Source organism: Petaurus breviceps, unplaced genomic scaffold (genome assembly GCF_028583685.1).
Source record: "Petaurus breviceps papuanus isolate PSGF00001 unplaced genomic scaffold, PetGlider_PUasm1.0 90779, whole genome shotgun sequence".
In the NCBI taxonomy this organism is placed as follows: domain Eukaryota; kingdom Metazoa; phylum Chordata; class Mammalia; order Diprotodontia; family Petauridae; genus Petaurus; species Petaurus breviceps.
In genome coordinates this window covers 5,982,480-6,009,883 of record NW_027187344.1, presented here as the reverse complement: position 1 = coordinate 6,009,883, position 27,404 = coordinate 5,982,480, and the positions used below count along the sequence as shown (strand labels likewise).

General features: G+C 35.5%; 1 protein-coding gene across 4 annotated transcripts in view; it reads right to left on the bottom strand.

Moving 5' to 3' along the window:
• The window catches only part of SETX (senataxin), a 66,549-nt gene that overhangs the window by 15,340 nt on the left and 23,805 nt on the right, over positions 1 to 27,404 (bottom strand). For 3 of the 4 annotated variants that reach the window (XM_069069298.1, XM_069069300.1, XM_069069299.1), the window contains exons 9-21: positions 22,901 to 27,211; positions 22,005 to 22,104; positions 20,987 to 21,160; positions 19,253 to 19,491; positions 14,208 to 14,375; positions 10,382 to 10,538; positions 9,632 to 9,733; positions 9,330 to 9,445; positions 8,928 to 8,999; positions 5,165 to 5,314; positions 4,252 to 4,359; positions 2,555 to 2,742; positions 2,182 to 2,274 (exon numbers count right to left, since the gene is read on the bottom strand). In XM_069069298.1, the coding sequence (XP_068925399.1) occupies positions 2,182 to 2,274; positions 2,555 to 2,742; positions 4,252 to 4,359; positions 5,165 to 5,314; positions 8,928 to 8,999; positions 9,330 to 9,445; positions 9,632 to 9,733; positions 10,382 to 10,538; positions 14,208 to 14,375; positions 19,253 to 19,491; positions 20,987 to 21,160; positions 22,005 to 22,104; positions 22,901 to 27,211 (5,978 nt within the window). Of the gene's footprint in view, positions 1 to 2,181; positions 2,275 to 2,554; positions 2,743 to 4,251; positions 4,360 to 5,164; positions 5,315 to 8,927; positions 9,000 to 9,329; positions 9,446 to 9,631; positions 9,734 to 10,381; positions 10,539 to 14,207; positions 14,376 to 19,252; positions 19,492 to 20,986; positions 21,161 to 22,004; positions 22,105 to 22,900; positions 27,212 to 27,404 lie in introns of those variants that run through there. The other variant, XM_069069302.1, reaches the window with a different exon arrangement.

The following is a 27,404-nucleotide window of genomic DNA, read 5'->3' as shown; positions in this document are numbered from 1 at the left end:
GTTAGCACCAGAGTTAAGACTTATAAAAGGGTTGGTTTCATCTTGGAACCAAGTAGTGGAAAGGCATTGTAATGAGACAAAGGCCAATTGGCTAAATTAAAGGAAAATCATGAGAACTTAAGGTTAGTCATTCTAGGGAAGATCCTTGGGAAGGAAACAAAGTAGTTCTGATGTGTCGGTACCTGGTACCTAATATAACATGGAGGTATTATTGGAACAGGAGAATGCTCTAAGTCTATTTTTGGATAGGAGATGAGTTCCTCCCAAAAGGTACCTTGGCAGAGACCTTGTCACTGGGAAATCAATCAGTACTTATTAAATACCTACTTTGTGCCAGTTGCTATGCTAATCACTGGGAATACAAAGATGAAAAGGAAATAGTATCTGTTCTCAAGGAATACATTCTACTGTGAGTATATATGATATATACAAATAACTAAATATAGGATGCATACAAAATAAATATGCAGTAGTTTCGGGGTGGCTAGGTGGCGAAGTGAATAGAGCACGGGCCCTGGAGTCAGGAGGACCCGAGTTCAAATCCAACCTCAGACACAACATAAAACTAGCCGTGTGACCTTGGATAAGTCACTTAACCCCAAGTGCCCTACCTTCCCCCATCCAAAAAGCAAAAAAAAAATATATGCAGTAGTTTCAGGGGGTGATGGTAGAACACTGCTAATCAGAGAAATCAGGAAAGACTTCTTTTAGTAGTTGGCACCTGAACTGAACCTTGAAGGCAGTTGAAGTTACAAGAGGTGGAGGTAGAGGTCAATAGGGAGATGGCAGGGGGATACCTATGCAAAAGCACAGATACTGGAGATGGAATATGATGTACCTAAACAAGTGGGTTTATTTGGCTAGAATACAGTGTGTGAGGGGTACTAATGTGTAATCAGCCTAGGTTAAAGCTAGAATATGGAGGGCTTTAAGTGTCAAACAACAGGAGTTTGTGTTTTATCCTAAAGGCAATAAAAGTAAAACTTCTTGAGCAGGGAAGGAGCATGGCCAGATTTGTGATGTCAGAATACCAATTTTTCAGCTGTTAGAAGGATGAATTGGAGAAGGGATTAACAGGATTCAGGGAGACTAATTAAGAGGTTACTGTAATTACCCATGTAAGAAATGAGAGGGACCTAAATTAGAGAGTTGTGATGTGAGTAGAGAGAAGGGGATAGATGCAAGAGATGGAGGTAAAATCCATAAAACTTGTCAAATGACCACATATAGGAGAAAATAGGAAAGTTAAGGGAAAGAGTGGGTTTAGGGAAAAAGATAATGAGTTTTGGACATGTTGAGTTAAACATCTATGGGACACGAGAGGAGGTTTGGAATTCATCATCAGAGAGATTAACAGTTGAGACCATGGGAGCGAGCTAACAAGCTCCCTTGAGAGAAGAGAGGAGACATACCAGGACAAAGCCCCGTGGTAACATTGAAGGCAAGGCAGGGAGGTAGGGGTAATAATACTGCAAAGGAAACTGAGAACAGTTCATCAGACAGGTAGAAGAAAATCAGAACAGAACAATAACACAAAAACCCAAGAAAGAGTGATTTCCAAAAGTAATGGTACTTGACAGTGTTAAATGTTGCAGAGAGGTCAAGAAGGAAAAGAAGAAAATTGGGCCTAGATAGACACACAGCAGCCTTGGTGGGCTATCTGAAAATTTTGGATACATTTTGTAGGGAACAGGCATAAAGTTCTTAAGTTCCAATAGCAAGAATGGCTCTGTCTAAGGTTTATGCACCTAGGTTTATCTACAAAGCATCACAGATATAGTGTCCTCTGAAAGGTGAAGAAACACCTGAGGAAGGAATTCCTAAGTAGATTCTGGTAGAGCAAAAGAATTTTCTACCTCTTCTTCCTGTACTTTAGTTGTTGTAATACTCCTGCTGTTACTGGGTCTCAGGAAAATCTATTTACAGGCTCTAAATATGAACTAAGCAAATAATTCTAATTAAAAGGATAGTTAAAGTTAAGGGGAACAGCTGAGGGGGAAGCTACATAATGAGACAATAGTTAGTTAAAATGGAGAAGCTATCAACTGGAATAGTTGAAAGCCCAAGGTGACTCAGCATGATGCATGATGTTTGTGGGAGGCATTTTTACTATGATAAAATCTGAGGTAAAAAACTATCCCAAGCCATATCCTGAACCAGAGCATTAAGAAAAGGACTTACTCATTTTCACGTCTCTCTGAACCATCTCCTACATCAAACACAAGGTAAGGCTGGAACGGCCAGTCTGATGTACATCGGCTCTCTTCAGTCAATCTATGGGCATTATAAATGATTATCAAAATATTCTATTAGCATTTATAAAAACACATTTTAGGGAACTAATTTTCTCCTACAAATGTGGGATATACAGGTTAAAAACTGCCCTCTTTTTATTCCACCACAGAATTCAGAATAGCAATCTAGATAATTGTTATAATTTATTAATTTCATATTGACCTGAAATAATAAAGTATGAGTAAAATGCTTGAAATGTACTAACCTTTCAAAGCATCTAAACTCACAAACACATTAACCACTAACAAACTGAACTAACCTGTTTGTTTTCAAAGTTCTGTTATAAATATAACTAGATGGGAAGAGACATATATCAGGATGCATCCTGTATTGAATTGTCAGCTGCAAAACAGGTGATCTACTGATAACATTCTGTTTCACCTGTTCTTCCAGGTGTTTGTATAATCGAGCCATCATTGATTGGTCATAACCATACTCCTGTGCTTTCTGCCAGGAAGAAAAGAAGAAATTCATTAGAATTAGTTTATATTTCTTCACTAGCACAAAAAATATTTATTGGGAATCTAAAATGATTTTGGACATGTTAAGTTTTAGATACCTATGGAACATGGAATGAATAGCATGATTCTATCACAAACTCTCCCAAATCTGCGGTGACTCAAAACCAGGCAGAAAATGTAATCTTTTTTAATCTCAGAAAGTGTAATACTTGGGGCAGCTAGGTGGCCCAGTGAGTAAAGCGCTGGCCCTGGAGTCAGCAGGACCCAAGTTCGGTTCTGGCCTCAGACACTTAACATCCACACACACACAAAAAACTAGCCGTGTAACCTTGGGCAAGTTACTTAACCCCAATTGCCCTCCAAAAAGGCAAAAAAAAAAAGGGCAATACTGTAAATTTTCAATTATCCATCAAAAGAATACCTGGAGCAAATTTTAAAATACAAAATAATAATCTCCTAGTCAATGAGCAAACTTTTGGGCTGCTTCTCTATAAAACTGGTTTGTACTGCTGAAATGCTGATATATTTTACTCTCAATGAGACACACATGAATATGATGAGAAAATCTACAACCCAAACCATAAAAGCATAATGAATCTATAGACAAAAACAGAAATGACTACTTTCTGCCATTGGGATTATGTGAACCGCAACTCCAACGTGGAAGTACAAGTTTATACTAATGATTAAATAAATTCTCTATACAAATAACTGATCTTATAATCCCCATTGCTTGTAGTTACAATCAAACTTAGAGAAACGAAGTTCTTAATTCATAATATGGAATCAGTATCTGAACTTCATTCTGCTCTAGAGGGACAGACAGGTAGAGCAGATTAACCTCTAACCATGCACAATCAAAGTGAATACTGCCAATCTTTGCATGTTTTTTTTTTTTAATTTACCACCTTTACTTTTAGGAGAAGGAAGGGAGGAGAGGCAAATTTCTTACAAGGATGGTAAATTGCCATCTTGGTATGGTGAAGAACACAGATGTGTAAATTAGACAAAGACTCAAAACAATTCAATATAACTTTTTTTTTTGGCTTTAAATCTCTGGCATATTTTTTTAAAATTTAACTACTAAAAATAAATCTGAGAAATTGTTTAAAAACAACAAACCCTAACATCAGTTTTCAAAAGAAAAAAAATTTGAGATGCAGGAAAAAAAGACTATTTATAACTATTCATTTCCCGGTACTAATAAGCACATAAAGCTGGGAGTTATTAAAACTCATTTTTAAAAATGTTAGAACAAAAGACACATTAAGATCAACTTTTTAAGCTAATTAAGATGCTTTAATCAAACCAATCTTTTCTAACACTACTTCTCTCTTTGAGAATTCAAATCACTTCCATACCTCTCCTGGCTCCCCAAAATTAGTGTTTTGAAAAATTATCAGCTCAGTGATAACTACAAGATTTATTGCAAACAAAACCATTTTTAAAACCTTCTGTTTTAAGTTAACAAATAAATGGCTATAGAAATACTTACCACAGAAATGACTGTGGGAGGGAGCTGTTTAGGATCTCCAACCAGAATAAGTTTGTTGCAGCGATGGATAAATGGAGTAAGTGTCTCAATCTCACAAGACTGCCCAGCCTTGGTAACAACCAAGAGGGAAGAGTGGTTTTTAATCTACATTTCTGTAAGTTTATTTACTTGTAGTTTTTAAATTTCTAAGCATTTTAACTAAAAAAAAGTTTCACAGTTCTGCCCCAAATGTCTAGCAAAACAAATATTTTCTGGGTTGAAATGATTCTCTAGCCTAAATACTACTACTATAATTTAATTCAAATCAACAAATATTTAAGTGCCTGCTATGTTGAAGATAACACAGACCTATAAGAGCTACTATATTAAAAAAAGATAAGCAAGACAGCTTATCTACAGGTTAGAGACTAGGAGCTTATTTGGATAGAATTTAAAAGCTTTCACATCCATCCTTACCCTGGGGACTAAGCAGACACATAGTGTAGGAACATATAAAATAGGCATGGAGCAGAGGGGAAAGAAATCTTTTTGTTTTGTTAGCTCAGGACACTAATGCAATGATCCCCTCATGAAGCAGTTAGCTTTGATTTGTTCCAAGACTAAAGACTACACCAATACTAAAAAAACCAGCATGCAAATACATGTTGCTGATCACAAAAGGGGACAGACAAAAAACTGTGGGTAAATCTGCACAAATTCATCTCAGCTACTGGGAAAGTGATTCAAAAGATAGGACCTGAGAGTCACTATATTCATCTTTCTGAACAAATATAGCATGTATATAAAAGTAGGAAAGTACTACTGATAAAAAATATATTTTGGCCACATTTCACAAAATCTTCATCTTTGATTTTATTAATCATGACAACAATAAGGCAGTTATAGTTGTATAGCCTTCACTGGCTTCACTAACCTCATCAACAATGACACAACTGAAGGGAACACATCCTTGCCTACGAAAAGCAGACTCCAGCAGCAAACCACCACTTGTGCTCAATGTACAGCAGATGATATGTGACTCTAGGATAATACTACTCTGAGTTTCCTGGGGCCGTCCGCGAACCTAGGAGCACAATGAGAGATGACTTAATATAAAGTTGCAATTAATTCCTTTATTCAGATATATCTGCTTTTAACAATAAAACAGCAATGTTGACCAATAATTAATTCAATCCTAACTCCAAATCTTGACAGTAACAGAAACAATCAAAGATATCACAAATCACCAGAAAGAAAACAGTACAAACATGATCAACACAGACTAAGGGATAATTGGCTATGGCTTGATTCAGAGTAAGTTCTGTCAAAATAACTTGAGATTAAAAATTAATTCTGTCTATTCATGATGAAAAGAGCCCGAGTAATATTAGTTTAGGACTAAGTTTTAATTTGTATATTTTTGTATCATATCTTAAACTCATATTTTTAGTTGTAAAATGTTTTGATTAAAAATATTTTATTTAGAGATCAAGTACATTAAAAAGTTCTGTAAATATTCTGCTTATAAAAAAATGGCATATAACTTTGATCTATGTAATTCAGTAAGTCACTAGATAAAAACAGAGCCAGAGAACAAGGTTGAAGTTTTACAAAGGATTAAATTTGTAGTGTTCACAGTGAAAAGTCCTTTTTCTTTTTTTTACAGTCTGAACCAGTGTAAGCATCATCTTGTTTCTGGAACTCCCTTAAGCAAAACAGATTAGCAACTTTAATGTAATTTATAGTCTTAAAGAATTGCACAAATGAGGCAGCTACATGGTACAGTGTATAGAGCACCAGCCCTGGAGTCAGGAGGACCTGAGTTCAAATCCAGCCTCAGAAACTTTACACACTTACTAGCTATGTGACTTTGGGCAAGTCACTTAATCCCAATTGCCCTGCCTTCCACCCTCAAAAAAAAAATAGTTGCCTGAGTCACTGAGAGGTTAAGAGGCTTCACCAAGTTCATACAGATAGTGAATGCCAGAAGTAGGACTTGAACCCAGATCTTCTTTTCTAATACCGCTATCTAACCACAATGCCACGTTGCCTCTCACAAAAACTTTTTTCTTATCAGAGATTCTGCCTCAACATATCAAAGGTTCTTCAAATGAATTGTCCTCTCATGTGGAATAAATTCGTTCTTCCCTTTTACCCTTAAAACCCTTGACTTCTTAAAGACTCAACTTAAGTATCAACCTTAAATAAAGTCTTTCCTATTCTCTCTGATGTTTGTACTCTGCCCCTCCTAAAATTATCTTATATTTATCTGTGAATATTCTATATTGCCTGAGCAGGATGTACATTTCTTGAAGGTAGGCACTGTTTTGCTATCTCTGAATTCCCAGAGCTAAATACAATGCCTTGCAAATTATGGCATTTAATAAAGTTTTGTTGGATTAACCTGCCATTGAAAAATTAAAATTAAATGAAACAACAATCCATATAGGTCATATTAATCCAAAAATTATACCATGGCGTACATACTCCAAAAGAGCACTTTAGCTAAATTAAAATGATCTTCATAAGCAAATATGCAAGGTGATACAAGGTATTATATCCATTATTCAATTTATTACAACACGAACAGACTCTACCATAATCCATTCAGTTAAATAGTTGATAACATTCAACTAAATTAAGTGGTGTATGTTAAAATATTACATAATTTTTCAGGAATTTGAAAGTACAAGTGAAGTAACAATTAGCAGTCCATTGATTGTATATGTACTTTCTTAAATTTAGTATACAATTGCTTTTGTGGTTCCCTCACATTCAGTCATATCTCCTAGCTTCCCCTTAATTTATTGGTCTTCTACATTTTAAATGCTTCACATACAAATAACTGTATTTGAGGGGCTAGAGTTAGATAATTTTTGTTATCCTCAATCCCTCAATTTATAATAATAGCTTACACACATGAAGCAATATTCTTTCTTTATGATAACCCTGTAAAGTAAATAGAAACATTTTGTTATTTTTATTTTACAGATGAGGAAAATAAAGCTCAGAGATATGAACAAAAATGGTCTTATGGTACAGTGAAAAAACACTGGGTTTGGAGTGAGATGTGTGTTCCAGTTCCAGTTCTCTTTACTAGCCCTGTGCCTCAGTCAACTCAGCTCTTGTTTCCTCCTCTGTAAAATGAGAGGGTTGAATTTTAAAAATATACAGAAAAGACTAGAAAGAAATTCAGAAGGAGATACAGACAAGCAAGGCAGTATTGGAAATATCTGTTAAATTTATTATATACTTAAAAAAATAAGTTGTCAATAACAGAGATTCTTTATCTCATAAACAATCTTCATTTTCTATTTTTTTTAATGTTCAAGTTTGTCAAGTTCATTTATCGGATAAAAAAAAATTTAAAGTGAAGAGGCTGAACTAATTGATCTTTATATTAATTTGTATTTATTATGTCGTATGTGTGGGTGTGTATGTTTACTGTTGCTATTTATCTGTGTATATACTATTTACTCCCAAGAGAATGTAAGCTCCTTGAAGAAAAACTTATTTCTGTCTTTATAGCCCTGGTGCATTGCACTTGGCATACTGAATGTTAATGGAATAAGCTTAAATTTTATTCCAACATCTTTCTTAGTTACATTAAAATGCAGACAAGAACTGAAAATCTGAGTTAAATTAAAATATCATTTATCTTGCCCACATGCAGAATGCCAGGAATATATCCAAAAATTTGAGTACACTAAAGAAAAATTTCAGTCTTAAATTCTCAGCATTATTTTGATAAATGTATACAATCCTCTTTTGAGTTTGATTAGAACTATCTTATAACGCGAACCTATCTCTCAACAGATCTATACAGAGAATTTCTGCTACATCTATCTAATAGTCTTATTTCCAAAGAAAAACTTAAAAATTCCATTAAGATCACAGAAGTATTCATATAATTAGATAATAGTACATGCCAATACAGTAAAACTAAAGCTAGAAATAGTTCTCCTTTTTGTTCTTTTCTGTTTCTTTATTCCTGTTTACATTTGTCTCTGCACCACCTAGCTGCCCCAAATAGAAAACTTTTAAAAGACTATATATCAAACCATAAATTTCAAATTATTTACAATGTATTAAAAAAGTACATATTAATTTTATTTATTTTCATTAATATTCCTTTCAATGATAAGTATTCTGACCAATACTGTTTCTTTCTTTCTTTCTTTTTTTTTTGGCTTTTCGAGGGCAATTGGGGTTAAGTAACTGGCCCAAGGTTACATAGCCAGTTTTTCTGTGTGGGTATTGAGTGTGTGAGGCCGGAACCGAACTCGGGTCCTCCAGACTCTGGGGCTGGCGCTTTACTCACTGCACCATGTAGCCGGCCCCCCAATACTGTTTCTTATAGAATTAAAAAGATACCTAGGGCGGCTAGGCGGCATGGTAAATAGAGCACAGGCCCTGGAGTTTAAATCCGGCCTCAGAAACTTAACACGAAAACTAGCTGTGTGACCTTGGGCAAGTCACTTAACCCCAACTGCCCTTCAAAAGGCAAAAAAAAAGGTCCCAAAGTTCACTTAACAAAGGGGTTTAGGGACCTAAAGCAAAGAAGAAAGATAACATTCATTAACCTTTCTTAGAGTTGTTAGTCAAGGAATGATAAAGTCATTCACAGATTACATAGAAGATAAAAATTGGTTATAATTATGGTGACATTAAGAAACTGACATGGGGGTACCCTTTACCTCTTTAATTTTAGAAGCAAGCTGCTGCCTTTCTTTGGAAATTCGGGCAATTTCCTCATCTAAATTTGATCTCTGAAAAACAGAAATAACAACCACCCCATTAAAGTTAAGGATTACCAGAATAAGGATTTATCATTTTTTTTCCTTCAGATTTTAAACTTTCTTTAATGTAAAAGACAGTTTATCCTGTGGGAGATACATCAGAATCACTATTAACCTATCCCACTCTTTAGCAATACAATTCTATTCATTCAACAAATTTAATTCAATTCATTATCACCTGAATTGAGCCGGTACTCTACATTTACTACAATGGAACCTCAACACTTTATATTTTGCTAATCTGAAATGCCAATCACTTAATCAGCTTCTGCTCATCTGATGTATAGTTAGTGTATTTACCTTTTGCCCCTTTTCACATCTATCCAAAGCACGCTGGCGAGAAAGCTTGTCTAATTTAACATCCAGATGTTCCTTTCTCTCATGCATCTCTTGAACATGACTGGGTAAGTCTTTTTCTAAAATGGTAAAGAAAAAAAAGAGACTTAATACAACTACTATGGTTTAAACAACATAATCAAAAAAAAAATTCTAACTGGTAACTTCAAATTTCCAAGTGAGTGCCAATTATATTTCATTTTCAAGTCATGCAGAGTATAATAAAATGAGTAGGGAAAGTCATATAAGCCTAGGCTCATACTTACTCATTCTGTGGTTAACTTGGCTATCCAGGCTAAATTTTAGGACTTCATTATTAATAGATTTTTCTGGGCCCAGTCGCACTAAATTTATATCTCCACAATTTCCTGTATATAAAAATTGCACAGGATATCAATGAGGAAAATTGTTGACTAATCCCTTCATTTCCTGCCCCCCCTTCCCTCTATCCTTGACAGTAAAATATCTACCCTTCTTTAATAAGAATTAAAAGAAAGTATGATTTTCACAGATTGAACACATTAGAAAATGATTAATATTTAACCTACATGGAGTTTGGTTTATAAAAGTATTTTTATCCACATAAGATAACTCATTCTCTCTGCCAAACAACTGAATTCCCAATCTCAAATATTCAGTTGACTATCTAAATTTAGATTTATACTTTCTAATTGCTATCTTGCAATCCAACATCATCAAATTTCAACTATCAGAATGTGGATAAATATTATCTACAACCAGTTTTGCTTCTAGGTTTCCCCTGAAAAGCATCTTATGTTACCCTCCTTGGCTATCAGTTGAAAATTTGGAGACAACCACTTATAAGTGTGACAGGTGATCACAAAATATAAATTATTTAGGAATTATTTGGTACTATTTCCTTTCATTAGATAGCTAACTTAAAATTACTGAATAAGGCCTAGGTCCCCAACAGAGATTCTGACTTGATGAATAGTTTCTCATTTCTCCTTCAAAAGTTCCCACATTAGACAACTAAAATAATAAAAGGTCCATACCCAAGGGATTCTTCTTGTCTTGGCATTTTTCTTTAAATTCAAGGATGATTTTTTTCATAAGTTCATCAACAGCTGCATTAGAGGGTGCACATACAAGAACACGATTTCGTTTGATTTTGGCATTCAAGTTTTCATCTGAATCTCCCTTCCTTGGTTTCTTTAGATTTCCCAAAGAAAAGATACAATGAGTTCTACTTTGCAATGTAAAGCTTAAGCTATGTCTTGAGTCCAAACTATATTTACCATTATCATACTTAAAAGTCACAAACAACAAAATTTTCCAGTCTGATATTGAACAGTCTAACTCTAAAGATAATGAGTTCATTTTTTTTTTAAATTTTTTTAAAGCAATCGGGGTTAAGTAACTTGCTCAAGGTTACACGGCCAGTTATTTCTGGGTGTGGTGCTAAGTATCTGAGCCTAGATTTGATCCCCAGGTCATCCCAATACTGGAGCTGGTGCTCTTACTCGCTGAGCCACCTGGCCACCCCTAAGCAATTGGGGTTAAGTAACTTGCTCAAGGTTACACGGCCAGGTGTTTCTGGGTGGGTGCTAAGTGTCTGAGCCCAGGATTTGATCCCCAGGTCATCCCGACACTGGATGGAGCCAGTGCTCTTACTCGCTGTGCTACCTGGCCGCCCCTGATAATGAGTTCATTTTTAATAAGGTGAAACAGAAACCCCTAGATAATTCATTTGTTCACTCATTCATCAACAAATTATGGCACTGTTCCATACAAAACACTGTATCAGGTAGAAAATAAAAGAAACAAAGTTTAGATAAAAGACAGTCCCTGCCCTCATAAAGCTTGCAGTCTAGAAAAAATTATATAGTATCTTTTAAAAGGGAGAGGAGGGAGTGGGGACTCTTGATAGCAATGCAGAAAAAAATTCTTCTTACTGTTAGAAGTTTTACTGATCAACCAATAAGTATTTATTAAATGACTACTATATGTGCTAAGTATTGTGCTAGGTGCTGAGGTTACAAAGGAATGAAACAATATTCTCTCAAGGATGATAATATGTAAATACCTAAGTATATAAATACAAGATAGTTATTACAACATAATTGGGAAGAAAGGGCATTACTTGTTGGGGGGATCAGGAAAGGCTATGGAAGATGTCTTTGAACTGCATCTCGATGGAAGTGAGGAATTTTATGAATCAAATCTAAGAAGAAAGTACATTCAAACATGGGAAATGGCCAGTGCAAAGTCTTAGACACAGGAGCTAATATGTCACGTGTGAAAAACAGAAAAGCAGTCAGTTTGGCTAGACCAGAGAATGCAAGAAAGGGAGGAATACTTAATGAAGCTAGAAAGAGTAACGCCTAGTTGTGAAAGACATTAAAAGCCAAATAGAAGAGTTTATATTCCATCCAAGAGGCAAGAGGGAGCCCCTGTAGTTTACTGAGCAGGTAAGTGACCTGTCAGACTTGCTATAGGAAATTCATTGGTAGAGGAGATGAAAGAGGGTGGGATAGGAGAGATGCTATAGAGGTAGAAAAAGTAAAATTTGTCAACTGCTTAAATATGTGATATGAGGAAGAGAGAAAAGTTAAAGAAGTTGAGGTTATGATATGAAGTTATGACTAGAAGAATGATGGTACCTTTGACAGAAATAAGGGAGGCTGGTAGAAAAGAGAATTTAGAAAGAAAGAATAGGTTTGTTTGTTTTTTTATCATGCTGGTTTAAGATGTCTATGGGAAATCCATTTTGAAACATCCAAAAAATGGTTGGTGATTCAAGACTGAAGCTCAGGAAACAGACTCAGGGTGGATCATCTGTAAAAAGGTTATAATTAAAGCCATGAAAGCTGATTAGATCCCTGGGGGAGTATGGAGGGAAAAGAGAACCTAGGGCCTTGGGGTATATCCACAGTTAGGGGGCATGATATGGCAGATGGGTCAGCAAAAGAGACTGAAATGGAGTAGTCAGACAGGTAGGAGGAGAACTAGGAGAGAGTAGTGTCATTAAAACCCAGAAAAAGAGTCAACTGGAAAAGATAGTCAACAATGTCAAATGCAGAGGTGAGAAAAGAACAAAGACAGCAAAAGACCCATTAGACTTTGAAATTAAGAGTTACCAATTAAATTGGTAATTTTGAGGAGAGTAATTTCAGTTTACAATGAGGTCATGAGCCTGAGAGGCCAAAAGAATGGTGGTGACTTCAACATGTTAAGGAAAGTTAGTGGAGGAGACAACTGCTATAAGGTAAATTCCATCACAGAATCACTGTAAGAAAAATCTCTGAATAACAACTATGCCTATTTATTTCAATAATATTGGGAAAAGACAAATTCCAGTGCAAAAAAATTAGAAAAGTCGCTTGGAGTTCATTTTAATGGGTCTTTTAAAGTGGATGAAAGGAGGAGAGTTTCCTGGCTTATTAATTTAATGCTGCAAAATTCATCATCTGCATTATTATCATCACCATCACCAGCTGGCATCTATATAATGCTTTGACTTATAAAGTGCTCCATAAATATAATCTCATTTTATTCTTACAACAATCCTACAAGGTAGGTGCTATTATTATCTCCATTTTACAGACAGAGAAACTGAGGCAGAACTTGAAGTCAAGTCTTCTTGACTTCAGGTCTGGCACTCTTTCCACAGCACCATTTCATCAGTCTTCTCCATGTGCTCCCCCTGTACTCCCTTTTTAGTCTTCTCACCCCTTACCCTTCCCCATATACTTTTTGTTCTAGTGACATTGGCCCTCTTTACTTTCCTTGAACAAGACTTTCCATCTCTTGACTACAGACATTTTCACTGGTTGTCCCCCATGCCTGGAATGCTCAACCTCTTCTTCTCTGCCTCCTGCATTGCCTGGCTTCTTTTAAGTCTCAGCTAAAATCTCATCTTCTACAGGAAGCCTTCCCCTATCCCTCTTAATTCTAGAGCCTTCCCTCTATTGGTTACTTCTATTTATCTTGTATAAGGCTGTATGTATCCTACATATAGGAAACATGCAACCTCTTAGTTCTCAATGTCTTTTTTTGTCTTAATGCCTGAAAAAATTAGTTTTGTTCCCAAAATTTGGAGTTGTCATAGATATATTAAAACCTGTTCCCTGTCCACTCAACTGTTTCTTTCCTCCAAGGCCATTCTTCTAATAGACACTGTGCAACAACAGTAACTATCAGAGACATATAGTAAAAGTGCAAAAACTATGTCAATACATAGTTACTGATGATAATCTGAATAAAGTTAAGAGAAGAAATTTGGTACTGTAATAAGAATGTAAATTTTAAAGATCTTCCCTGCCCCTAGGCTAATGTGCACCTGAAGCCTGGGGTGGGGGAGGCTTGTTTTTCAGTAGATACTTCTTGATTGGCCAGTGAGTCAATAAGGTTGTTACATTCTCTGAGCCAGGAGAAGGCTATATAAGCCCTGATGTGTAGCTTTGTTTTTGGGACTCACTTTGAAAAGTGTTCTGTGATTTGATCTGAATTCTGGGAAGCCGTTGTTGAGAGCCCCCCAGCTTTGAAAAACCCAGAATGTGGAAACCCAGATGTTGACTGGGTATGGATGTAATGGTTGGACAGTTTGGAAATCTGTCTACTTGATGTTTCTGTCTTGATAATTATGCCTGTATACTTTGAGGTTCAGGGTGCTGACCTTTTCTCCTGAACAAGGTAAACGATATATGTCTGACTGATTAAAGTAAGCTTGTTAAACCATTTTGAGTTGCTTTCCTTTAACAAAGCAGATCCAAGAACCTGTGGTAGCTGCAAACCCTGAGGACACTTGGGGTGCTTGCTACTACAGGTACACACCATAAAATTTAACTACACACACACACACACACACACAAAACCTACCTCTGTCAGAATACGATACAACAGGCCAACAATAGTTTTTGATTTGCCAGTTCCAGGGGGTCCATGGATCAGACATATTTTGGCAATTAATGGTGGTTGCTTTACCATGGCATATGCAACTTCAATTGCTTTTTTTTGATCTTCATTATAGTCTTTCAGGTAGGCAAGCTACGTAAAAATGGAAATTAAATTATTTGCTTTTTCTTTTATAGCACACTGAAGGAAATGTAATGAAAGTTTAGATTTTACTTTCCTCGGCTCAATTCAACACATTTATAAAGCCCAGTATGCGTAAGTCATGGAAGATACAAAGACAAAAATGAAAAAGTACCCTCCCTAAAGAGCATGTGTTCTCTTAACAGTATATTATATGTACACAGATAAATAAATACAGTCTAAATTGAGGATGAAGAAAAATGTTAACTGGGAAGTATAAGGGGTATTTCCAGGGAAAATAAAAGGAAGGCATTGTGGACCAGGGAACATCTGAGCTGCACCTTAAAGGAAGATAAAGATTCTAAGAGACAGAGATGAGGAGTATACTCCAGGAAAAAAAGTTATTTATTCTCTTTCTGATCTCCTATTTGCTTCTCCACTCCTTATAATATGATTTCATCCTTAAACTTGTCTGAAACTGCTTTCTTGAAGGCCAGCAATGCTCTTTTAATTGCTAAATTAAATGGTACTTTTTCATTCTCCATCCTTTCTTGATCTCTTTGCAGCATCTCATCCAGATCACCAGACCATTTCCCCTCCTTTTAAGTATGCTACTCTCCTCTCCGGGTTTCTGTGACACTATTTCTATCATGGTTCACCTCTTGTCTGCTTGATTCTTCTTAATCTTCTTTGAAGGATCATTATCTATTATGATGCATCCCCCATCCCCAATGTGTGAATGTTACCCCCCTCCTATCTTCTTTTTCTTCCACTCATTTTTTTTCATGATCTCATCAACAGACATAGGTTAAACTATAGCTTATACAGATAACTCCCAAATCTACACATCCAGTTATTGTGTCTCTGAACTGTATTCCTGTATCTCCAGCTGCCTGTTGGACATTTCCGTCTAGATATTACACTGATATTTCAAATTCAATATTCATTATCTTCTACCTAAACTACCTCGCCTCTTACCTCCTCACTCTGTCATGGCACCATACACAATTCTTTTAATCACACAGGTTTGAAATCCAGAAGTCATCTTTGATTTTTCACTCCCTAACAAATCAGTAGCCAAGTTCCGTTAATTCCTCAACATCTTTCACAACCATTCTCTTCTCTCCAATTCACTCAACCATCATCCTGATTCAGGCCCGCATCAACTCTCATCTGGACTATTATAATAGTTTCATAACTGGTCTTCCCGTATTTGACCTCTCCACTCTCCAATCTATCCTCCATACAGTTGCAAAAGTGACACCGTGAAACTCTTAAGTTTGAAAAGTAACAAAAGAAACTTCAGTGGCTTTCATTCTCAAGACGGACCATTTCACCTTTGGATATCTCTAAATGCAGACAGTTCTCACTATTCGTAAGCATTCTGCAAATCTGACTCCATGGCAGGCCTGGAGTACTCCTCTCCAGGCACTGAAGGTACTCTGGTTAAAGGGCAGAGTCAGGGGCAGCCAGGTGGCTCAGCGAGTAAGAGCACCGGCCCCAGTGTCGGGATGACCTGGGAATCAAATCCGGGCTCAGATACTTAGCACCACACCCAGAAATAACTGGCCGTGTAACCCTGAGCAAGTTACTTAACCCCGATTGCTTTAAAAAAAATAAAAAATAAAGGACAGAGTCACAGAGGGAGGAAGAGGTCCACAGAACAGTCCACTGTTTTTGTTTCCACTCCTCTGAAGTCAAACAGAACAAATTTAATCCCTCCTCTACCTCCAAGTCCTTCAAATACTTGAAGAGAGCTATTATGTTTCTTTTGGGTCAAGTAGTAGACAACCAAGAAAACATAGTAACTAAAATTGCAATTTAATATTGTACAGTGATTATAGAGTATTAAAATCCAATCAATCTAGTCAACTACAGCTGGCAACTGACTGGATGTAGGGGATGAGGAAGAAGGAAGAAAAATAAAGGATGACGGCAAACTAAATCTGGTTGACTAAAGAATAGAGGTAATCTCAACAGGAAAAAAAATTCAGAGGAGAGTCAAATATAGGAAAGATGATAATTAATTCTACTTTGGACATGCTGATTTTGAGATTTCTTTGGGACATCCAGGAAGAGATGTCAAGCAGGAAGCTGACAATGAAAGTTTAGAATTCATGAAGAGGCAATTGGACTGGATGTATAGATTTGAAAGTTATCTGCATAAACATGATAAATAAGCCCACTGAAATAGATGGAACTCATCAGGGTTGAGAGTATACAGGTCCTAGGCCTGAGGTCCACGAACAACACTCTCACTGAAGGAAAGAAATATTTGGATTATGATTCCAGCAAAGGCAAGTCTAAAGAGAACCAGAAGAGACAGCAATGTCTCAGGAGACAAGAGAAAAAAGAGTGTCTAGAAAGAGGAAGCTGCCAAGAACTACAGAAGGCTCAAGGAAAATAGAAGTGAGTTTTAAAACAACAGTAAATTTAGTAGTTAAAAGATCACTGGAGAGGTGACTAGGTGACGCAGTGAGTAGAGTGCCGGCCCCAGAGTCAGGAGGATCTGAGTTCGGATCCAGCCTCAGACACTTAACACATACAAAGAAAACCTAGCCGTGTGACCTTGGGCAAGTTACTTAATCCCAATTACCCTCCAAAAAGAAAAAAAAAAGATCACTGGTTACCCTGGGAGAGATCAGTTTCAGCAGAAAGATGTGATTAGTAGACTTCAAGAAACTTGAGGAAGGAGTGAATGCTAAGGAAGTGGAGCCAACAAGTATAAGCTGATCTTTCACAGGTACCTTCATCCCACTCCAATTTCCCTACCCCCTACTTTCCAACTCAACCTTCCCTTTATATGTTGTCCTCCTCTAGTAGAATCTAAGTTTCTTGCAGGTAGGAATTAGTCTTGTTTGTTTGTATATGTGTTCTAAGCATTCAGCACAATGCCTGCCACAGAGTAGCCCTAAATACATGCTTGCTTTTTCATTCATTCATTCATTTTTCTAGGACAGTGAAAGACAGATATAGGATATAGCTAAAGGTGATAGCAGAGTCAAGTAAAAGTTGTTTTTAAAAGGATAAGCATATTTGCAGGCTGCAGAAAAGGAGTCATAAGTAGAGGAGAGACCAAAAAAGATGGAATGGCTCATGAGATAAGCCATTAGAAGAGATTATAGATCAAAGGCACAAGTAGAGGAGTTAGCCTTGTTAAGAAGAGCCATCTAAAAAATAAAAATAAAAAAAAAAGAAAAGAAAAGCCATCTCTTCTTCAGTGACCAGAACAATGGAGAAGACTGGTATGAATTTGGAGGGGCTATAAAGTATAAATTAGCAAAGAAGAGGAAACTAATGACAGATAACTACAATTTTTTCAGTAAAAGAAGTAGTGAAATTGGAGCCTCAAGTAAAGGTTTGGAATAGCCATTTGGGAGAATGTGAGAGAAAAGTAAATCGAGGAAGACAAAAGCATTGAGAGTTTGATTGAGAATAAACAACAGATATTTGTAGTGAATCCAGTCATCATGGTGGTATGCCTTCAGTTAATTAGGTCCCAACTGTGTACAAGGCACTATACTTAGGCACTGGAGATAAAAAGACAAAAATGAAACAACCCTGCCCCCAAAAAGCTATACTTCCTTCTCCAACTCATGAATAAGAACAGGGAAGGCAGCTAGCAGGATGATCAAGAATTGGGAATTTGCAGGGCAATGAAGAACAGAAGAACAGAGGACAAAGTGCTAAGGATGGAGGATAGAACATAACTGAACTGGTTAAACATGGAACCCAGACTAAGAAAGGAATGAAATGAGACTGAAATATGAGTTATGGACTGGATAAACAGAAACAGTAATTGTGATAAGGATGTAATGTAATAAGTTGTAAGAAGAATGAAGAGTTTGAAAGGACTAAGGCTGAAAGAGAAAAAAATTTTCTTGAAATTATGATCAGAAGGTTATTACTGAGTACAAAATCATGAAAGTGGCAATTTGGGGAGGTGGTAAGATCTAAGGATCCATTCCTTTGGATGGTTAAGGTAAAGCAAAGATAGAGATGTTTGCTTATTCACTCTATAACTACCAAATCTGAACATAATAACAAGATATAGCTTCAAGATTTCCTTTAATCAATGAATCAGCTTCATATTCCAACTCACTTCTGTATTGTTCAACTATTACCAGAGGGCAAGCAAAAAGTGTACCTTGGGCTCAATACTTTTGATTGACTTTACCAACCCCTAAAACTTTTAGTAAACCTCAATTATCTTTATGTTTTTCTTTTCTATATTCTTGGACCTTCTCATTAGCACATAAGCAATTGAAAAATAGCCTATATTTTCACTACTTCCTTCTAATTCTGCAGAGCATTCATGCAACTATGCAAAATGGATGATGCATAATAAATTCCTACATAAAATAGCTTAGAAAAGTACTAACCCAGGCATTTGAATATGTCCCCTTCTCTATCTCGTAGTCTACACTTTATAACAAACTATGATGAATTTAATCCTTTTCCAACATTCAAATAGAATGATCGCAGGATTATAGATTTAGGGCTGAAAAGAACCTCAGAAGTCATCTAACATCATTTTATTGATGAGGAAAGTGAGGATCAGAGAAGTTAAATTACTTGACAATAGTCATGCAACTAGCAACTGTCAGAAACAGAATTTGAACCCTCTATCTTTTTAACTCCAGGTCTGGTACTCTATCTACTATGCTACACTTCACTGTTGTTCTATAAAGATACTTTTATTTCCTCTGCCGAACCATTTTCTTCCTGGAACAGGCCTGCTGTGCTTACAATATTAACCTGGTCTTATGTTCAGAGAAGCAGGGACATGTAGTAAATTAAAATAATAATTTAATAGCTTATACTGGTTTTAGAGTATTTAAATGTAATGGTCTGACCTTCCCTGGCACACACACGTAAATATTACTCACAATCCTCTCAGGAGCCATGTTCAATGAATCTCGAGGACAAAAGTCTGAAGTACTTGGGTTCAGAATTGCCCTGGCCAGTGGAATCAGTGAATTCCGCCCCAAAAGAGACAAGGCTTTCAACTTCCGTTGTGTAGTCACCAAAGAACTGATCACAATACAGTCTACTGATTCATTTATGTGGAATGACAAATTGCCTTGAGTCTGGATGGAAAGGCAACCCTCAAATTGTGAATTATGTCCTATTATTGGGAGAAAGAAAATGTATATAGTATTACCAAAGGATACAACCTAACTAAATAGGGCTTTCAGAATTAAACTTAACAAAACTGATTTTCTGTATTCTGTCTTACTTTCTAGTAGATTATTTTCTATACAAAGTAAATAGTGACTTGATTCCTTAAAGCTACATCTGTTAGTAAATTTAATTTGGCTTCTAACAGCAAATGCAAAATGAAGAATATTAAGGATAAAGAGAAGCACAAGAAGATTTATATGAACAGATACAAAGTGAAGTAAGCAAAACCAGTAAAGAAATATACACATTGAGTATACCAATGTAAATAGAAATAACAAACAAAAAGAAAATGAATGCTGTATAATTACGATGACCAAGACTGGCCCCAAAGAGGAGATGAGAAAATGAACCTCCCTTCCCTTCTTTGCTGAGGTGGAAGACAATGGGAAACTGCATGTGCTGTCAGACATAAATAATGTGTTGGTTAATTTTGCTGAACTGCTTTACACCCTTTCTGTATTCTTTGCAACAAGGGATGGTTCTCTAGGTAGGAGAGCAGGTAAAGATATATTTGGAAATGAGGGTGATGTTTGTAAAAACACAAGATATCAGTAATTTTTTAAAAAGAAAGCAAAAGCAACAGTCTGAAGGTCTTGGAGTTTTAATTAAATCTGGTATTTCCTCTTGCAACTCTTCCAAATGCATTCTATACAAAGGAATTAAGGATCTAGGTTCTATACATTTGAATAAAGCACACTACCTATTAAAATGACAAAATATTGGATCAGATTATGGCATTGGAGAGGACGCTTAATAATCATCCAGTCCAAATCCCTTGTTTTATAAGGAAACTGAGGCCCAGAAAATTCAAGTGATTTGCCTACAGTTACACAGGTAGTAAGCAGCAGAGCCAGGATACGAACCTAGGTCTTCTGACTCCAAATCCAGTGCTCTTTCCATTATATCATGGAGCCCTGTAATCATTTCAAGGAAATAAAGCCCCACATGTCTAGGAAAAGGCATATGGAAGATACAAACTCAATTCTTATCTTTAAATAGAAGAGATTAAGGAAGCAACATATATAATATTAGGAGTCAGGGTCACCATAGCTACTTTAAAATACAGAAATACTTTCAACTACTTTACAGATTTTGAATTATGCATTTAGAAATCTTAGTTATAAGTCATATGACTTAATGAAAGACAGGAAATCGACTTATAACACAACTAAGTATAGTCTTTTGAAAAAACAAAGAATTCCACAGATGACAGCAATAATTAGCATGAGAGAATTACACAAGAATGGAAATTCAATTTTTAAAATTAGAAAAATTAATGCTAGGCCTAAATTTATAGTTATGAAAATTAGAAATGACAAGTAAAACAGGGTGATATAAAGCAACATAAAGCAATATAATTAGGGAAATAAGTTCTTTAAATGGGCAATAAAAAGCTATGGTTTTATTCTATCTTTGGCTATCACATTTGGTTCACTTACTGACTGAAGAGCGTCGAAATTGAGACACATAACCACAATGATACACTTGCTGATTTTTCACCTCAATTTCTTCTGTAGCTTTTTTTTTTCCATTTAATTTTTTAGGAACCAAAAATACCAAATCATTTTCCTTTGGATGCAGTTGTTTAGCCATATCACACTCCTGAAGACAAACTATAGAAAAATTAAATCAGAAAAAAATTACATGTTTATTATAAAAACTTATGTTTACTATAGCTATGGCTAGTAATGGAAATATTCTAAGGAGCTGTAAGTTAGCAAAATTCAAATCTGGCTACTATGACAAACTGAGTATATACTAAAACCACTCATTATAAAAATGTATTAATAATTACTTTACCAAGTGAAGTAAGATGCAATCTTGAATATTATCATAAAAGTACCAGAATTTTTTTTTACTGAATATCAATACCACAAAATAGGGTGATATTATCACTTTAATTCTAATTTGTTATTAGCTAGGTATTAGCAAACTAGCTAAAAATGTATTAATTTGGGGAGATCAATATATTTTTTAAAAATGAAGTGAGTCTTACTTATTCTTTCTTATTTAGGAGGTGGACATTCCACTGAATTTTTAATGTTATATATCTATATAAAGTCAACTGGGCTCCTTTCGGGCTAGTACTGAAGACAAATGACACAAGCAGCTTCCCTCTGGTTATCATCTCACATCCTTATGAACACTGCTCTAACCCAATGAAATTTTTTCTCTGGTCCCCTTTCCCATTTCTGGCCTCTAATGCTATGAGTATTTCCATAGTTATTCAGAAGGAAATATCAGGCCCCTAAGTGAGTGCATGTTTGCTGTTAGGAGTAGAATGCCCATAAGTATTTAACATTAAAAACATTTTTATAAGTAGATACAAATTTAGCCTGACAGGTTTTCTTTTAAATGAGAAATGTCCCATTGACAAATATTCCTATTTTATTATTAAAAAACCAGAGTACCTGAACCTACTTCTCAAACCTCTTTAAAAATGAAAAAAAAAATTACCCACAAACTGCCCACAATTTATGTCACCAGGAGAAAAGCTTCGTAAATGGAGTTCATAGGTGTTCTCTTTCTTTGGGTTGTCAATCCATTCTTGGGCCACCTAAACACACAAAGTGTGAATTAATGAAGCTAACAATTTTAATAAGCCGTTCTTTACAATATAATTTTTAAAATCACATTATGATTCAGCAATAATTCATAATTAGAATATCCAGATCTGGAAATAAGTGGATTAGAACAAAATCTGTAGTTAGTACCATGTTATTCATGTTAAGGGACACACCTTTCCCTTTCCATTAATAACAAATGTAGTTTGTAGAGGAGTTAACTGGGTAGTATGTTGCGTCAAAACAAAATTTATCAATGAATTTAAAATGGAGGAAAAATTCATTGTCTGAATCCTATAATCTGTTCAATTCCAAGTGTCTGAAATATACAAATAGCTCATATTTATATGAAGCTTTAGAGTTAAAAGTTTTATATACTTCAGTTGAGCTATCTTGTCCTTCAGAAAGTCTCTGTTCTATCTTTAAATAGCCATATTTTGTCCTATATGTTTTAATCTGCAAAGTACTTCAAATCATTTTGGAAATAGGAATGGTGGAAACCTTAAGTGCATCTAAAATCTGAATCCAGAGGACAACTGAAGCTAAACATTTTAACAATATACCCTGATTACAAAATCAGACATTTTTAAAGATACTGCAGAAATTCATTTTGCTTGACTATGCATATTTGTTACAAGGGGTTTTTTCTTCTATTATTATTTCTCAATGTATAAAGTGGGATGGAGAGGAGAAAAAAACTTCTTTTCGTTAAAAATTAATTTTAAAAATATGCTTATCAGCAAAGACAGGAGAATTGAAAATTTCATAAATGCAAAGATAGATACTTACTGTTTCAAAAGTATTCAAAATCAGCAAAGGGAAAAAAACATTTAGATAGTCTTGAGAGTCCTGAAATGTGACAGGAACAGGTCTTAAGATGGATGGGCAAAGATATGCTGGAGGTCCAAACTGATCAAAATTTACAAACATTTCATACTTCCATTTTAAGATCTCTTTAACAAAACTGTCAAATACTGATTGCCGCACAGGAAAATCTGCAACAGAGGAAGCTTGAAAATTTCTTTTCTTCTCAACTAGACTTAGTGGAGCAGGTCTATTGAAGTAATTTGGAGAAGTCTGTATATTCTGTGGTTGAAGAATGTTGGACAAATTTTTCCCTTCATCATTCAATATTGGCTTTTGAACTAATGGTGAAACTGGTTTCATTAATTTTGCTGTTGTTGTGGTTAACAAATTTGTTTGACTTTTTGATGCTGGTGGAAGTTTTAAACTATTTTCTATAGATCTAGAAAGATGAGCATTTCGTGAATTATTACTTGAACTAAAAATCTTAGTAGTAGATTTTACAGTTTTGTTAGACAGTGAAAGTGGCAAGCTTGGTTTAACAAAAACATAGTCATCAGACACTTTAGTTTTAGAATGTACAGAGCAATATTCATTCAGATTTTCCACAGTGTCAGTACAATCTTTGTGCTTACATTTTATACTACTCAAAGCTCTGTCCCCAGCGGGGTTTTTAGAATCTTCCTCCATTTCTACCGTATCTTTTCCAGTAGAAACTTCAAAGTCGTGAAAACCTTCTACCTGTGAACTTAATTCCATATCTACTGGATCACGTTGTGTTAAAAACAAATTATTTTCCTCTGTATCACTGTTGACATCAGAGTTTGCCTCTCTATAAATTGTTCCCTCAGAATGAAAACAAGGTGAGGGCTGGACAACCCCTGTCAGGTCACCTCCAACAGAAGATGAGTCGGGCAAATGGCTCTTTGAAGTAGAGACAATGGTTTCATTTGTTTCTGCTGTCTGGTATGAAAGAAGATTATCATTAGCCTGTGACAGACTTTTAGCTTTAACTGTTTCTGTCTCAGAAAATGAGCTTTTTCTTCGATGCTTTTTATCACTTCCAGAAGCCAACTTGTTTTTTTCTTTAAAATTATCACTGGGTCCAGAAGATGCTTGAATAATAGCTTCAGAATTCTGGACTGATTTTGTAACTGCCTTTGGAGAAGAGTTTTTACTATGAGTGGCACAAAGTCCTTGTTGATTTTTGTGGGACTTGGGTTTTATCTGTCTTAAAAACTGAAGATCTTGACATGCCAACATTTTCTTGTTATTTTTGACAACCAGAGTCTGAGGAGTAATTAACTTTGTTTTCTTCTTTTGCTGAGTATCAACTTCACCTGCAGTTTTTCCATGGTCACGTAACTTTACCACAAAATCTAAAGATCGTTGGGACAAGTCAAATGCTTTTCGAGGCCCCTTTTTCAAACCAAGTTTTTCAGCAGCTGAAGTTGGTTCAGGACACTGGCGAAATTTCTTTGGAGGAATCACAGCTGGCATTGTTCTACAAAGTATCTTTTTGGGACTAGCTTGATTCATTTTTTTATTTTGCCTTCTTGGGGGATTAATATTGGTTTTCTTTGAATTTTTAGAAAGTGATGTTCTGCTGAGTTTTGGACTGGAAAGAGAATGAGAATACTGTTTACCTGACTCTTCAGAGGAAATTTCAAAATTTAAATCAGGTGATGCTGAAAGAGTGGATGTATATTCTTTCTCTTCCTTATCATCTATATTTGTAGTATGTTCTTCAGTAAGATTCCCAGAAATACAAATATGAGGTTTGTCTACATTTCTTAAATACAATGAAAGATCTTCAGTAATCGGTGCTTTAGATGGCTGTTTTTCACTCTTTGGTTCAATCTGAAATTTCTCATTAGAAAAAACTCTGCACTGTGAGTCTAAATGTTCTTCAAGAGTTTCTGCTACCTTCTGAATAACTTCATCAGATATATAATCTGTATCATAACCCCAGTCATTCATCTGATCATCTACAGCACTCTCAGCTGTTGAAGTCAAAAAAGAGTCTTGTTCTGGTTCACTTTCCTGAACAGAATTTTTGCTCTCTGCTTCAGGATCTTGCCAAACAGAAAATACTTCATATGGACTTTCAAACTCAAAGAACTGTGAATCTGATTCCTCATCTAGCAAAGGGGATTTTGTTTTCTCTTCTTTTTCTGGTTTCTTTTCCAAAATGGTATTAGAACTTGAAGGATACTCTTTTGGAAATTCTTTCTTAATGGCTATTTTATCTGTTTTAGTTTGTTTCTGAAGATTTGGTGATCTTTCATCATCATCATCATCTGAAATTATTATAACTTGATTTCTCATGGTCTCCACAACAAAGGTTAGTTCATCAATTTGGTTAACTGTAGAATGTCTCAAAACATTTTTCACTTTTCTCTGTAGCTGGTAAGAATTGTCTTGAGTTGAATCTGAAGGAAAATTAAGAACACCAGTATGGGCTATGAAAGAGAGCTGATCGAGATCTTTGTCTACTTGAGAATCTGTTAAGGTGCTAAATTTAAAATTCTGAGGAGACACTTCTTCTCTTGCCAAATTATGTGGAACATGATCATTATTATTAATTTCCTCACAATTACTGTCCTTTGATTTATGCCTGTCTGTGTGATGTATAAGCTGACATTTCTTTTTCAATAAGGTATTTCTGATTGTTTTGAGTGAAACCATATCATCATCATCACTATTACTTTCCTCTGATATGTAATCTTTTTTATGGAATGTTAGGGGATCTAGCTGTCTATTATCTAATTTTTTCTTTTTAACTAATGAATTATCATTTCTTGATTCTTGCTCTTCATTTGTTGTATCCTGTGGAGTAATACAAGGCTCTGACTGTGCTTTCCGTATTAAAGCAAACTCTTTCTGAACATCCAGATCTTTGCATGGATTATGACTCCCCAAACTGGATGGACTCTGCTTTGATTCTAAATTGTTAACACTAGTGACCATGGTGGTTTTTTTGTGTTCCTTCATTACCAGTAATAATTTTGCACATAATTCATCTTTCTGTGCTTTAGTTCTAAATTTTGAGTTCTTAAAGCCAGAATCATTCTTCGAATGGGAATCATCACTTGAACTTGATACATTCTGGGGAGAATCAGATCTAGAGTCTGTAGTCATAAAACATGTATGAATATTTGTCATTCTGTCATATACCCCTTCCACTGCATTACTTTTTGAAGCCAAATTCTGTTGTATATCTGTGTTGTTCTCTTCAGTACACTTCTGTTTTTCCACATTATTTAAAATTTCATGATTATGAGATCCATTAGCATCAGGGTTTTTTTCCTGCTTTAAGCATGATCTATTTGAACAATGGTCAAATAGTTTTGACTCCTTTGAGTATGTTTGCCTATTTTCTTTCTCCCAACTGTAATGTCTTCTTAGAGATAGACTCTCTTGTCCTCGATAAACATCAACTCTTGGTGATTCTTTAGAAAATGATGAACTAGAACTGTCCTGAGAACATGTATCCTTTTTAGATCTCTCCACAGTTACATCACTTTCTTCTTTAATATAAATTGCAGGGGGTGTTTTACATGCTATGGTCGTATCTACAAAAGTGCTACATGGTAAGCCTTTGACTTTCTTGTTTTTAATGATTTGTTTCAAACACGTTTGCAATTCTAGGGTCTCCTGACTATTTAAATGCCAACCAAGGGACAAGTTTCCCCTTAGACACAAGTTGAGTTTGTCTAAGAATTGTTTACAAAGAGTTTGCTGTCCAAGCTGGCATCCTTCCCTAAGAAGACTTCGGATTAACTGAACACAAGCAAGCTGTACAGAATTAGATGGAGTTGAGTGTGAAGGCAAAGAAGATATTACATTTGCCCCTTTGGAGTAGCTTCCAGATGTCTTTTCAGCACTCCGTGCAAATGCTGTGGTAGGAAGTTTAGCACATTTCACTACTGCTTCTACCCACTGCTGAGAACTAACCCACAGCAAATGCAAACAGTTCTTATTTCTATGCAGTTCAATTACTGACACCAATATCAGAAGGAAAAACTCGGTGACTGTGTCACACACTGCTACTTTTTGGTTGAGGACATCTTTAACTTCTGAATATAGATGATGAATAACCTCCACTATGTATGCTACACCCAAATCCTTGAGATCCATGAGGGACTGAACAAAAGGGATAAACCAAAGAAAGGTGCTGTTATGAACACGCATGTCTTGTCCAATATCAGACTGAAGTACACTGGCTAATGTTTCCATTTCTTCATACATGTTAGGGCAGTAATCGGGGCAAATAGCTGATCTCCACCCTGAATCCTAAGGTGAAAAAATACAATGACATTTAGTTAAAAATGAACTACTTAATATATAAACTTTCTAGTTTACAATTAAGTACTTTTACAGGTTAAATCTGAAAGCATTAAACAAGATACACTGCTAAACTTTTGTAGTATCTATGTTGTTAAATTATTTTAAAATACAAAGGCAGGTGGGCAGAAACAAATTTAAA